The 16,001-nt window shown below is 40.7% G+C and overlaps 1 protein-coding gene across 1 annotated transcript; it reads right to left on the bottom strand.

Annotated features, from left to right (window-relative positions):
* Positions 1-117: 117 nt before the first annotated feature.
* Positions 118-15,703, bottom strand: LOC120032083 (chemokine-like protein TAFA-2). The gene is made up of 4 exons (XM_038978028.1): positions 15,601-15,703; positions 11,017-11,169; positions 6,236-6,360; positions 118-123 (listed from the first exon to the last, which is right to left on the bottom strand). The coding sequence occupies exons 1-4, from the start codon at positions 15,701-15,703 to the stop codon at positions 118-120; spliced, it is 387 nt and encodes a 128-aa protein (XP_038833956.1).
* Positions 15,704-16,001: the final 298 nt, after the last annotated feature.

Here is a 16,001-nt window from a genome sequence, read left to right as displayed (position 1 = left end):
CACAATAGAGATAATCTAAGGGCTGATGCATAATCATTATGAAGCCTTATAGCTTCATATCGTAGCCTACACTGTGTGAAGCACAGCTAAACAGAGTCAATCTCTGGTTTCTTCTTCCTACACCTGAGGAGGTTAAGGGTCACATGACAAGCGTTAAGTTAAGACACAACCACAGTTTATTATTCGAAGATGTTAGCACTTGCACAGACGAAGGAAGCATCAGAGATACCTGTTGAAAAGTTATCAGCGAATCAGAAATTAATTTTAAAAAGTATTTAACACTTAACCGGCCCCTACCAACCCCATGGACTATAGCCAGTATTGTAGAATGAATGCGTTTTAGCTTGCATACATTAACAAACTTTACATGGACATTCGAATCTGAGCCTCAGCATTGTGCAACATAAACAAACTGGATCCACTGGCAGTTGACAGGATGATTTTCAAAAGAACCTAAGCAAACGCTAAGCACACTAGGGGTAACTCATTTGCACACCACATTCATTAAATGTGTACATTTTCAAAAGTATGTACCTAGTGCCCCAAATGAAAGATAATACCCTTGGAATAAAACATGCAAATCAAACATGAACTTCAGTTTTCAGTTTTTGTGCTACATTGTAGTCTGCCCTATACATCAGTAGTCTACATGTATTTCTCCTTGGATACATCACATTCTCTCACTTGCCATTGGTTGGCCATTGGTTGCAACTCTCTTTTGAATAAGCCATGTTCCCTGCACGCAGCACTATCGAGAATGGCCACCCATAATAATGGCCACCCATTTAAAAAACATGGAGGTGTACATAGGCCAATTCCAGTACCTGTGCCTTTTTTGTATCTTTGAAAATCACCCTGCATGTTCAATGATTGGCTCAATACAATAAGGTTCACCAATTTTCAATTTCTTCTTCTTACCATTTTCTGACCATCATTTGATTGATAAAAACTGGATCGAATTTGACTCGTCCCTAATATTCAAGGGGGAAATTCTTGATATTGATGATACTCTGTTACAGTAATGATGCACAATGCATTATAAGGGGAAAACAACTATTTCCCAAAGAAAAACTATCACTTTACAAATAATGTTTAGGCAAAATTCACCATTGTAATCCACTATAAGCAGAACAATGTTAGAGAATAAAAAGGCATCCTGATGCCCAATGTAGTGATAGTCATGTCTGGGCTTTTCAAAATAAAGGTCCCCTCTACTGAGCAATCATTTAGTAGTGTCCACTCTTCTCTTCTCATCCAGATGTCCTTTGTTACCCTGTGCTTATAAGTCTTCCAGAAGATTCATAGTATAGTCTCCAATAGAGGGAGTCTCTATTTACAAAAAGGGTCGCTGCAATGTTCTTGAGTCCATGATGGTATTCCACAGGTAAAGACCCAGTAACATTTATTGATCCACCTGTAACACAAACACATTTCCATGAACATCAGGCCATCCTGATTCCATCTCACAATGAATACAGTATGTGCAATACAACCAACGCCACTGTTTCACCACCCAGTTGTTGAGTTATAAAAGGCTTCTAAAGAGTGTCTTTGAAGTGTAGACATAAAGGTTAATGAACAGATTAATTCAAAATGCATTGTTTCTTCAGGAAAAAAAACAGTGTTCTCACATTCAGTCCTTAGTGACTACAGAGTCAGCTTGAGGTAATTTGGTGCAAAGTAATCACAAGTCTATCACAAGGCCTTTTGCATCGAAAGTTTACGGTTCATCTGCCTGCATTATGAAATTACCTTTTTTGAAAAATTTACAATTCTTAATCTCATGACTTAATCTTATATGAATTAGGTGGTTGGTTTTCTTTACTAGTTTTAATGAGAAAAGGCAATAAAGTGAGCAAAGAAAAGCTATCAGGAGATATTAGCGTCTCCGCTCACAGTGGTCAACAAACAAAGCAAACTCATTAGCATTCACAGCCACTGAAATTACCTCTGTCACACTGACTGCACAAGTCACACATGATTTTGTCTACTTCTTTTTCCAGATAGGGGTAAAACAATAATGATAAGCATAATACTAAATCAAGATTGGAAGGCACAAGTGATTTCCCCTGGATAAAAATGTGCTTTTCCAACTAAATGCCTTTCCCCATCCGTGTTGGGAAATGATTTGTAGTGGTAGGCTACACTCAGGGGGAGGAAATTCCTTGAAGAAAATTGAAACAGAGAATATGTTTTGCAGCTTAGGCTAAGTTGTCATTCAAATTTTTCCTGTTCCACCTTTCATATCAGATTCTGGCCTATCCTGACAGGGATGGTGTTTTTATCTTGATAAAGGACTTGTGTGGATAGAATTTGCCTTACCGTACAGACAGAGATTTTCTCCCTCCCCTAGTTTAATGCTGTCAGATACTCTCAGCACTTCGGACCCTTCACAAGATTAAATTGCCAGTCATGAAGCTCCGGCTCTGACTGACAGCTCCTCGGCTCGAGCAAAAGTACATTCCGGAAAGGGCTTAAGAAACGTGCCTTGCGAGGAACACCCATAACACCTTCATAACAACGTTCCACTATCGATTCCAGCAGACTGTCTACCGACTAGGCCAGTCTGACTGCTGAGGGAAGCTGCCACGGGAGTTGTCAAGCTACATTTTTACTGCTGAACTTTGCAAAGAAAACAGGCACCTTTGACAGACTCATTTTGCTAATTCACCAATCAGCTATTTGACTGTGGACAGGCCCGTTTTAATTTGTCCGAATACACTGTATTCTCTGTTTATGAATAAATTAGCTTAAAATATAGTGGGAAAAAAAATTCTGTGACAACCCCCAGGCATCGCCTAACTTCATATTAAAAAATCTCTCATAATCATATCAAACACACTCTCAGTAAATTCCACAGATATTTAGGTTAGTACTATGCCACTTTGCATATGTGTAAGGAGAGAGCGCCTTCTTGTCGTTCATATTGCAATAAATTCTCCCCCTCAACGAGCCATTTACATTTCCGAGCTGTCACTGTGATTAATGTGGTACTAATTTGAGAATAATTCCATTCTACAAAGACAAAGAGCAGGCACAGGTTTTTGTCAGCAGAGAAAGGAGCCTACACGAGACAGATCTAACAGCATCTCAGTAGTCGCAGAAGGGGAAAATTAATGCATCGACTGAGATCATCATCAACAGAAGACAGGAGGAATTAAATAGGAATGTGGCACCTTCTGAAGGTTTTTCAGGCTGCCTTCAAAACATTTAACTCAATCTCTTTCTGAATCATATTCAATCACATACATTGTGTTAAACCTAAGGCTGAGTGAAAACAATGAGCGAAACAGGCCTATAGCTGCATGGATCAGAGGGTGACTCATGAAATCCGTAACAGAAAGATACCCAACCTGGCTCGGCTCATTATTCATTGTACAATTATCATTTTCCAATCTATAATGGCTAAATGGGGTATTTGGACATGTTATGCTAGATAATCATTCTCCTGTTCATTCTCCTGCATTCTCAATAGGTTTTGCCCGTGGCAGGGAAGCACATTAGCGAGTAGATGGAAATATGCTTCCATTTTAATGTAAGGCAATTTTATTGAGATGGCATAATCACATTATGGGGAAGCAATGTATTTTCCATCTTCCAAAAGATGTTGAAGTATCTTGGATGGCAGGTAAAGCAATTAGAACACTCTCCAGCTGTTTTGTTGAATTTATCCATTTAAACCATAAATGATCCATGAATAGTCATTACTTGCATCCTAATAAGTACAATTAAGGAGCATGGTGTAAATCTTATTTCCTCATTAAGCAAATGTTCAAACTAATAGAAATGGTTTGTTTGCTGTTTCTCACCAGCACTTGACACAGTAGGATACAGATAATGTTTAAACTGTAATATTCAATATTTGCATTAAAGGCTATAGTCTGAATTCAGAAAACAATGAAGATTAACGTTGATATTGGTCCAATTCAATCAAATTCATCTAACAAGATTGCATCACCTTGATTCGGTTCCGTGGCATCAAGGGTCTACTGATCCCTGTCCGATGAGATCTTTCCGGCGTTCCGTGTTAACAAAGACAGGGGAAAAAGAGGAAGTGAAGAGATGAGTTTTAAATTTCATCCCAAGCGAAATTAACATGTGGGTGAGGTTATTATGGTTGATCAATCCATCAATACTGCTGCAGCAACACTGTCCACCAAATAAACCCCATTCCATTTTGAGGTCCCGACTAATCCCCGGATCGATAATTACAGGCTCCAGACAGGTGTGGTGTGGTGTGGCCAGTTTAAATAATTAAGTACATGGAAGAGGCAGAACTCAAGTCTAGGGGTCGTCATAACCCAGGGAAGGATATGGGCATCGGGTTACTGCGTTAAAAGCAAGTAATTGGAGTGAGTAATTTGCACGTTTCGGTCCTCAAAATGGCTCTGATAGTGCTAAGGAGACATGTCGGCCCCTCAGATATAGGCCCCCAGGGTCCCAGTAGTGACTGCAAACATTAGACGGTTTTAGCAATGGCACGGCAGAGTGCTGTAATTTCAGACTAAACCATTTAACCTTGACCAATGATACAAATAGGCAAGGTCAATAGGTTGAGAAAAATATAGGTGTCTTTTTAAACTGAAGTTGACTGTACTTGGCTACTATGAGGACTACTATGACCCCTACTATGTTGGTACTCTGTACAGTCGTGGCCAAAAGTTTTGAGAATGACACATGTTAATTTCCACAAAGTTTGCTGCTTCAGTGTCTTTTGAAATTTTTGTCAGATGTTACTGTGGAATACTGAAGTATAATTACAAGCATTTCAATAGTGTCAAAGGCTTTTATTGACAATTACATGAAGTTGATGCAAAGAGTCAATATTTGCAGTGTTGACCCTTCTTTTTCAAGACCTCTGCAATCCGCCCTGGCATGCTGTCAATTAACTTATGGGCCACATCCTGACTGATGGCAGCCCATTCTTGCATAATCAATGATTGGAGTTTGTCAGAATTTGTGGGTTTTTGTTTGTCCACCTGCCTCTTGAGGATTGACCACAAGTTCTCAATGGGATTAATGTCTGGGGAGATTCCTGGCCATGGACCCAAAATATTGATGTTTTGTTCCCCGAGCCACTTAGTTATCACTTTTGCCTTATGGCAAGGTGCTCCATCATGCTGGAAAAGGCATTGTTCGTCACCAAACTGTTCCTGGATGGTTGGGAGAAGTTGCTCTCGGAGGATGTGTTGGTACCATTCTTTATTCATGGCTGTGTTCTTAGGCAAAATTGTGAGTGAGCCCACTCCCTTGGCTAAGAAGCAACCCCACACATGAATGGTCTCAGGACGCTTTACTGTTGGCATGACACAGGACTGATGGTAGTGCTCACCTTGTCTTTTCCGGACAAGCTTTTTTTTCTGGATGCCCCAAACAATCGAACGGGGATCAATCAGAGAAAATGACTTTACCCCAGTCCTCAGCAGTCCAATCCCTGTACCTTTTGCAGAATATCAGTCTGTCCCTGATGTTTTTCCTGGAGAGGAGTGGCTTCTTTGCTGCCCTTCTTGACACCAGGCCATCCTCCAAAAGTCTTTGCCTCACTCTGCGTGCAGATGCACTCACACCTGCCTGCTGCCATTCCTGAGCAAGCTCTGTACTGGTGGTGCCCCGATCCCGCAGCTGAATCAACTTTCTTCACAACAATTGAACCGCTCTCCTTGAAGTTCTTGATGATCCGATAAATGGTTGATTTAGGTGCAATCTTACTGGCAGCAATATCCTTGCCTGTGAAGCCCTTTTTGTGCAAAGCAATGATGATGGCACGTGTTTCCTTGCAGGTAACCATGGCTGACAGAGGAAGAACAATGATTCCAAGCACCACCCTCCTTTTGAAGCTTCCAGTCTGTTATTCAAACTCAATCAGCATGACAGAGTGATCTCCAGCCTTGTCCTCGTCAACACTCACACCTGTGTTAACGAGAGAATCACTGACATGATGTCAGCTGGTCCTTTTGTGGCAGGGCTGAAATGCAGTGGAAATGTTTTTTGGGGATTCAGTTCATTTGCATGGCAAAGAGGGACTTTGCAATTAATTGCAATTCATCTGATCACTCTTCATAACATTCTGGAGTATATGCAAATTGCCATCATACAAACTGAGGCAGCAGACTTTGTGAAAATTAATATTTGTGTCATTTTCAAAACTTTTGGCCATGACTGTACAGCTGAAATGAAATTCGATGGCTTGTTGCCACTGTCTAAAGTGCAATGTGTTGATTACGATGACCCTTACCTTGGTAGTCTTTATCTTGTTCCCCGTGGCGCAGCTCCATCCCTTTAGATCTGGGAGGACTTTACACTCCTCCCCATCCAGACATGGATGCATCTGACACCACCACTTCTGCTCCACTATAGAGGCTAGGGGAGAACAGAGGCGTCGTTATAATGAGCAGCTTTGAGAGATACTAGGGAGACATACAGGAACCGACATTTTCCTTGTTTTACAAAACAATAGGGCTGGGAATTGCCAGAGACCTCACGATACAATATTATCACGATACTTAGGTGCCGATACGATATGCATTGCAATTCTCACGATTCTATATGTATTGCGATTTGATGTTCCAAACATATTTCTCACTATATGTCTGCTGCAGAGGGACAAGAGAGAGCTAACGCTTACGTTACCTACCTACTTTTTTTACAAATCAATACTTGGAGTCAAATATTGATATAATATTGGCAAAAAAGAATATTGTGAAATGTAACTATCGATTTTTCCCCCCTCACTACAAAACACCATGAGGTAGTTGTATTGAATTTAATGAGAGCCAAACCATCATGCACAGAGAGTGGATACATTAAGATAAACTTATTTGTATCCCACAGGCATGATTATAACAGCAATATTGTGTAAAGCACCTTTAGAAGTGACAGTAATTGTACAACGTTGGCTGTATCATACGGTTTGATGTCCACCAAACTGTTGGAACAGGATACATTTCAAACACTTAACAATGCTTTGAGGAGGTGATCAGGCTCAAACTGAGATGAGAGCTCACGTAATCCCTGGACGTATAGAAAACATAATTAAAAGGTTAAGTGCTGATCATTTTTCAGAGATCACCCGTGGAGCACTTTAAACTGGGCGCCATTGGCACAGCACTTTAATTTGCTGAGAATGTCAATACTCAAATGTCATCGAATAGGTTAAACGCATCTGGTGCCAGACTTTAGGTGTGAACTGCTTTTCAATCCCAAATTGAGGCAGCTCTTTCTGCCTGGTTGGTGGTCTGACTGCCACAGTGTGGGTAAGTGATGTTCTGGGACTGACATGGCATAGATGTAAGTTAACTTCAAGTGCCTTTTTTGAAAATGTGAGGGTTTCAAATCGTCCCCTTCCCTTAGAAAGCATAGTGATTGCTGTGTACTTTCTATTGATTTCAAAGCATAAACGTGTGTTCCCTTCTCACCTCGCGGTGACCTAGTATCATGATACTGTACATGGATAGAAAGCTTTATGGGACAATGATACATCAGTCTTAACATTCTGATACACAGCACTGTTAATCACCTACATTCACTGTGCAATACAAGGGAACAGGTTTGGAGCCTTGCAAATTAATCTGTGAGCTTTTGAATCTGATACCAGGTGCACAAGGAATGCAGCAAATATAATGTGAGCTAAGCAAAACTGGGAGGGCTGTGAATTCACCGTTCTGTGGTCAAAACTTCAGCCTTGTTGAATTATAAAGCGGTTTTGTGGATGTCACGGATCCCTCCGGAACTGTCATTACGCACACCTGTCCCCTATTCCCACTGATTAGTACTTGTATAAGTGTGCCCTTTGGTTTCCATTGGGCTGTCGATTATTGTTACTATGTCCGTTGGTGCGTGTGAGTACCTGTGCTGTGTGTTTTGGGCTTTCGTGCCATTGTGGATTGCGTCTCGTCCCGTGTGTTAATCATTGTGTGCTTGTGTTATTTATTCGAGGTGCTCCTCGCTCTTTTGTTTTGAGTTTCTACCCTGTGTTTTGTTACGTGTTTGTTTGGTCTTTGTCCCCATGCCTTTACACGGCACGTCGTAATTTCAGTGAAATTAAAAACCCTATTACGCATTCCTGCGTCGGTCTCCCGACTCATTCATACCAACGTGACAGTGGATATGTAAAGCTGAGTTGACTTGCAGTGAGGCCTGTTGAAGTGTAACTAAACCTTGAATGTGGTTCAGAGAGGCTGTATGATTTAATGCAATGAAAGGAAACATGATGCAGCAGTCAGCTTTATGCTTCAGAAGAAGCACATTTACCATGAGGGCTCCTGAGTGACGCAGCGGTCTAAGGCACTGCATCTCAGTGGTAGAGGCGTCACTACAGACCCTGGTTCGATTCCAGTCTGTACCACAACCGGCCGTGATTGGGAGTCCCATAGGGCGGCGCACAATTGGGCCAGCATCGTCCAGGTTAGGGTTTGGCCGGGGTAGGCCATCATTGTAAATAAGAATTTGTTCTTAACTGACTTGCCTAGTTAAATAAAGGTTCAATTAAAAATAAAATCAAGATATGCAAATGAAGTACATTTCTTTCTACTGGCAACTTTGAAGCACTCAAATCTACAGTTCACAACGGTACATTGATTTCATCATTAATACAGCATTAGGCCTATATAATGGACAGTATTGAAATTCTTATCTTGTACATTGAAAACCTCTTATGAATCCAGAAAACAGTTAAGAGAATAGAAGACATTTGTTTTAAAAAGCCAAGAGCACTCCTGGCATACTTTGCTCACCACATATTTTATTTAAATAGGCAAGTCAGTTAATAACAAACTCTTATTTACAATGACATCCTAGGAACAGTGGGTTAACTGCCTTGTTCAGGGGCAGAACAACAGATTTTTACATTTTCAGCGCGGGGATTCAAACTAGCAACCTTTCGGTTACAGGCCCAACACTCTAACCACTAGGCTACCTGCCGCCCTGAAACAAATATATCTAATTTCACACTTATTTCACGGTAACACATTCCCTGCTTGCCACACATGAGATTTACTCCAAAACAAGGAGCAGTCACTTATACCCCTGATCTGTCAGTAATTTAAGGATTAAGTCGTACGGTATCAACGTGAGGTGAATCCGGCTTGGGCCAGACATTGCATTGAAGGCGTAAAATTGGGTTCTGATGGGAAAAGACAACACATTTCTGGGTGCCTGAAGATAACACTCATTGAAACGGCGCTGAGATTCACAACATCTACTTTCACATCCTATAGGTACAGTGCCTTCAGAAAGTATTCACACCAGTAGAGGCTGCTGAGGGCAGAACGGCTCATAATAATGGCCAGAACGGAGCGAATGGTACCAAACACCTGGAAACCATGTGTATTGATGTACTCCACTCCAGTCATTACCACGAGCCCCTCCTCCCCAATTAAGGTGCCACCAACCTCTTGTGACGCACACCCCTTGAGTCAATACACATTAGAATCACCTTTGGCAGCGATTACAGCTGTGAGTGTTTCTGGGTAAGTCTCTAAGAGCTTTGCACACCTGGATTATACAGTATTTACACATTCTTTAAAAAATGATTCACGCTCTGTCAAGTTGGCTGTTGATCATTGCTAGACAGCCATTTTCAAGTCTTGCCATAGATTTTCAAGCCAATTTAAGTCAAACCTGTAACTAGGCCACTCAGGAACATTCAATGTTGTCTTGGTAAGTAACTCCAGTGTATATTTGGCCTTGTGTTTTAGGTTATTATCCTGCTGAAAGTTGAATTTGTCTCCCAGTGTCTGTTGGAAAGCAGACTGAACCAGGTTTTCCTCTAAGATTTTGCTTGTGCTTAGCTCTAATCCGTTTATTTTTATCATAAAAAAAACTCCCTAGTCCTTGCCGGTGACAAGCATACCCGTAACATGATGCAGTAACCGGTACTCAGTGATGTATTGCGTTGGATTTGCCCCAAACATAACGCTTTGTATTCAGGACATAAAGTACATTTCTTTGCCACATTATTAGCAGTATTACTTTAGTGCCTTGTTGCAAACAGGATGCATGTTTTGTAATATTTTTATCCTGTGTCCGTTTACCAATAGGTGCCCTTTTTTGAGAGGCATTGGAAAATCTCCCTGGTCTTTGTGGTTGAATCTGTGTTTGAAATTCCCTGCTCGACTGAGGGACCTTACAGATAATTGAGTGTGTGTGTGGTACAGAGACGAGGTAGTCATTCAAAGATCACGTTAAACACTATTATTGCACACAGTCCTTGCAACTTATTATGTTACTTGTTAAGCACATCATTTAATCCTGAACTTATTTAGGCTTGCCATAACAAAGGGGTTGAATAATTATTGACTGAAGACATTTTAGCTTTTCATATTTTATTCATTTGTAAAAAAAAAAAAATTGAAAAACAAATCCGCTGTGACATTATGGGGTATTGTGTGTAGGCCAGTGACACAAAAAAATCTCAATTTAATTCATTTTAAATTCGGGCTGTAACACAACAAAAGTCAAGGGGTATGAATCCTTTCTGAAGGCAGTGTATTTGGCATGTTCAGCTCATTCTAATAGGATCACATGGTTCTACAGCACTATAGGGAGTTAAAGGAGGAGTACAATTCAGCAAGACCATTACTGTAAAAGGCAGAGACAGTACCGAGTTGTCGTAAAGCACCAGACTCCACTAAATGTAAGGAATTGCAGGTTGAAAAACAGGAGACCAAACTAATTTCCCCTGAGGATACGACTATATGGCACTGGAGCACTTCTGGTAAACACTTTAACACATTTAATTACAGTTTAACACTTGTGAAGTGTATTGTAAAGTTTAAGAATAAAACAAAGTATAAATGAGGCCTCTGTGGATGGCTATGACTAAGCACCTTGTGGTCTGAAGCGTTACAAAATTAACAACAATTCTTAAGAGCAGTTTCACTAAGGAAGACGGTGCAAGCTAACCATATAAAGATTTAATGATGATCTCAGTTTAACCTCCTCAGATTAGTCCGAGTGGAACAGACCATCAGCAAAAAATGACATCGATAGCACATTAAATATTCAGCTGGAACGTACCATCTACACAGGACGGGGCAGCTCTGGTCGTCCCGGCCACTTGTCCAGGGAAGCAGGAGCATTTAACCGTTTGGGAGCGTTCTTCTATTTTGTTCTTGTTGCAGCATCGATGCAAAGCCACAACCTCACAAGTGCCGGTTCTGACTTGATGCACTGTAGAAAACATAAAACAGATGGAAATCAGAATTAGACACTTGATAACTCAGTAAGTAAAATAACGCAGCAGTACTTCCACATAGCCTAAAACTCAGCTTAATGTCATAGCGCAGCACAAAAAAGAGCCATAACACAAATACTTTTGTATTACTTATGCTGTGTGACTGCAAAAAAAGTTAGATTCAAGGGTTAATTTTTAACAGGCAATGAAGTAGGCCTGCTATATGTCCATTGTAGAGTTAACTTTGTATTAGGTTGACTAACAGCCTGTTCACATATTCAGAACACTGGAGGCATATACCTGTTAAGGGAGGCTACCTAATACTTATGCGATACCCACAACCCTGAAGGTACAGAATAACTATGATTAAGCTTTAAAATAGTTTGCAACTGAATGCATCAGCCAATGAATTAGTAGCCTATTTTGCAATTCAAAAAACAATTGAAAAATCCCTTTCTCAGTAGTTTCGTACAAGTTCTCCAGAAAATAAGGTGCAGTTGCTGCAGTATTTTGAGCCAATTTCCAGCTCACGCTACATTGTCTGAATTATTTAGGGACTGTGCTGCTCCCTGCTCTTTTAATTACATGTGACATTTTCACGAGGAGTCCGTCCTTCTGCAGAGGCAGTTATTGCTCATTTGGTAAACAACAAATGAAAAGTGCTGTGGAACCTTCCCACTGATTGCTGTACTTTATACCAGTGAAGCCAGCCAAGCTTATTTAATTAAATTGCTTTTGCATGCCTTATGTTATTTTCTTTTTTTCAATTAAGCAGAAATGTCATAGGAGGTAGGGTATTGAGTTGACTGTATTGCAGCTGCATCAACACCTAAAGTAACACCCTCAACACCACCATCACTGGGACACAATGTGGAAGACTCACACATCAATCAATAACATTTGAATGTTTCCAATGGCTTCAATCTATCATTTGTACCCAAATGGTTTAAATCAAACTGAATGCAGTGGTTGATGAACTCACAGTAGCAGATAATAGTATTATTGCTACGGTGAGATTCCTCACACTAACTGTTAGGAGTTCAAGCAGATGAGTAGTCGTGCCATGTTATCGAGAGGTGTTAGGTATAGGCCTATAGATCAAAAGACAAGCAGGAAGTGGAAAGGAGGGAGGCGGGGCTCTTTTTTGATAATACACAAGTTTTGATAGCGCTTCTGCTATCGCCGTCCCCCCTGTCCCTGCTCATTCATCAAAATAACTGAGGAGCAATCGCTTGAACGTAGCGGGAGTCTGACTTGCACTCTACTCGTATAAAAAAAGATATGAAAGACAAATACGTTTCTGCCGGCGTTGCTTAGATCTATGTAAAAGTAGCGCCATGCTTCACACAGAGTGGAATAGTTTTTTGGAGTAGATTTGGAGCTCTAGCCATATGACCACTGTGCTGTCCTGCTATGAAACAGAGGTTTTTTATGTACTTGGGAATGAGTCTTTTCCCAGAATCCCAGAGAAGCGCCTTTCCCTGCTGGGCCGGTGCATGGGAAAGAAGTGAGTGAGTATATACACTGGTGGAAAGCATATTCCAAGGTGATAAAGAACTGGTGACCCATGTAATTGCTATGCACTGACTGACTACAAATTGATTCTCTCCGTGTTAGGAAAGTGGTACCAACACTACAGTTCATGATTATATTCACTTAAAAAATGTATATAGTCATTATTTCTCTCTGTTTGAGAGGCTTTTGGCTGAGTCGGTCTCAGATGCACAGTACAGAATGTCTAGATTTTTTTTAACCTTCAATCAATTCTGAATATGTAATTATAGCAATAGTGCAAGTGAAGACAGCCAGTGGCACAAATAGCTTTTCAAATCATTGATCCTTATGGTGTTCTGCATCTGACGTCCGTAACGCTTGGGCCATAGATAGAAGACTGTTTGGTCATCATTTTGATCATGTAAATTGGAAGTGAACACATCCTCTCTCTCTCATAAGATACCTTTTATTGCAGGGCTCCACTGAAGCGGACAGTCTATGAAGTGAAATCCTCAAGGCACACTACAAATCAGATTAAGAAGTGAAATAAAATGTATTTTCCCGAGGGTAATGCAATTGCTGATCTATTCCTGACCAAGAAGTATAGATTGTGCTGTTTCAGAAAAAAAGAAAGATAGGACTCCCAAATGGTCGGGAACAGTGCTCTTGAGGAAAAGAACAATGTTTATTTTTGGGGAATCCATTTGCACTGTTACCAGCCAACTGATTTCACAACAAACACTGGAAATCTACAAAGAACATAAAATGCACTTACAGACATAATAGGATACTCGCTCTGGGTTGCCTATAATTCAAATAGAATTGCTCCCGTATAATGGGGGGGATAAGGACATTCTCACAATGTTTTTAAGTAGGCTGAATAGGTCGTAAACCTTTGGAGTGAGACCATGCTTCATTGTACATTTTATTGCAATGTGCTAATGGTCTATGACAGTAATTGGACAAACCATTGGACAAACTAAAGCTATATATTTAGTCTCAGTGCTAATTGTATGTGTCCAGTGTTTTCCCATTGAACCAATACTTGCAATACAAGGAAAAAGACAGATGATCAGAAACATTCCTCCACTGACTTTACAAGGACAGTGGGTCATTGTAGTGATAAGGATTGTAAAGGTCCTTGGATATCATATTCCAAGGATGTGTATCCGGTAGGAGTGCCCATAGGGTCAAGTGCTCTTGTTGTGCCTCTCCAGTATTGCACCTTGGCCGTGTAAACAACTCAATATAGTGGCAAATACAAGGTGAACCAGAGAGAGCAACTCGGAAGGCGAGGTAGATCACTCTTCCTGCACACCTCAGCAAATTAAAGCCAGCACGTCAAAGCGAAAAGAGGGAAGAGTTTTTGAAGATATACAAATTTATGCAGCTTTTTGCTGACAGAAGCCACTAATATAAAAAAGTATTGCGAGCACTCAAATAGGACACAAAGTGCATTAGAAAATCAATTTCTTTGCTTGCCGAAACCAACAATATTTACTTAGGGTGGTTATTTTTTTCAATGGTATAATAAAAAAAAATCTTGTGTTCTCTGGGAAGATTTTTTATTTTTTTGACTTTTAACGTGTTCTGGATTGATTTCATCCCTGGAATGATAACAGGTTTACAGCAACAGAAATAACACCCGAGGGAAATTAGAGGGCTGCTGAAGCTATCAGATAGAAATTGAATGTGTGCGAGATTATTCTGATCCAATTCCGGCAGAAATGATGAGCGCCTTGAGTAAGGATCGCTGCCAATCAAAAGCCACATGCTGTAGGCCCATGCCCTACTTTAATTGGTCGACAGACAGAAGGAAGCTAAATACTTTCTGTCATGTCCACGAATGGCCATCCTGCATGTCTACGGAATCACCATGCCAATTATCTGCGACAGTGGATTGTCAGTGAGGCTCCCAGTGTTGAAACCAATGATGTTGAAACATTTGAGTTGCCCCACACTTGTAATGTTACTGAGATGCCATAATTGATCTCACTGAGTTCTAGTGGTGTCCCAGCTTGTCAACAGCCTTAACAAGACAAGGGAATTATTTTGAATTACATCTCTTTCACACATTTAAACCCTATCACACAATCCTTTACTGATGGAACATCAGGTGCATTTAATCATCTATGACCTAAGATAAAACATCTAGGCATACTATAGGCTATAAAAAGTTATTATAATGTGAAGGCTCAGAGATCAGACATCACCTAAACTAGCAGGATGAATGTACAAAACATTAGGAACACCTTGCTAATATTGAGTTGCATCCCCCTTTGCCCGCAGAACAGCCTAAATTCTTTGGGGCATGGACTCTACAAGGTGTCGAAAGCATTCCATCGGTCCGCTTGGCACCGGGGCGGCAGGTAGCCTAGTGGTTAGAGCATTGGACCAGTAACTGAAAGGTTGCTAGATCGAATCCCCGAGCTGACAAGGTACAAATCTGTAGTTCTGTCCCTGAACAAGGCAGTTAACCCACTGTTCCTAGGTCATCATTGTAAATAAGAATGTGTTCTTAACTGACTTGCCTAGTTAAACAAATGTTAAATAAAATAAAAAGACTACCATACCCCGTTCAAAGGCACTTAAATATTCTGTCTTGCCCATTCACCCTCTAAATGGCACACATACACAATCCATGTCTCAATTGTCTCAAGGCATAAAAATCCTTCTTTAACCTGTCTTCTCCCCTTCATCTACACTGATTGAAGTGGATTAAACAAATGACATCAATAAGGGATCATAGCTTTCATATGGATTCACCTGGTCAGTCTGTTCATAATGTTTTGTACACTCAGTACCCGTACGGTAGGCATCTGCCAAAATGAACATTAAAAAAAGGCAACGAGCATGCTCCACTTTGTCCATGACAGCCAACAGACGCTCATCAGAACACGCCCCTTCTTACAGGTGTACTGTACTGTCCTTACCTCTGTGCCCTTCTGTTGGTCTAGCCATCTCCAGCAGAGTCACCATGCAGACCATTAGAAGTAGAACCCCTTTACTTCCTTGCTGTGTGTGTCTCTCACTCATCCTGCGAGAGAAAAACAGAGAGGGTGAAGAGAGATGCACGGCTACACTTAGTTTGTTTTAACAATGGTTATACACTTATACACAAGCATCTCATTGTCTACTTCAGCATCTCGCATGTTAGGCATTTAGGTCATCCAAAACATGGCAGTTGCATCTCAGTGGTCTTATGAGACTTCCTCTCTCCACATAGCTATTATTCATCAACGTTGATCTGTAACAACTGGACAGGTGAAAGAAAATCATCCCGTTGGTTTCTGCCATATTACTTTCACCAATCGTGTCTATTTGGATCAGTGCG

This window comes from Salvelinus namaycush, chromosome 38 (assembly GCF_016432855.1).
Source record: "Salvelinus namaycush isolate Seneca chromosome 38, SaNama_1.0, whole genome shotgun sequence".
Taxonomy (NCBI): domain Eukaryota; kingdom Metazoa; phylum Chordata; class Actinopteri; order Salmoniformes; family Salmonidae; genus Salvelinus; species Salvelinus namaycush.
The sequence above is the reverse complement of the archived record's forward strand: the minus strand, read 5'-3'. Positions and strand labels throughout refer to the sequence as shown.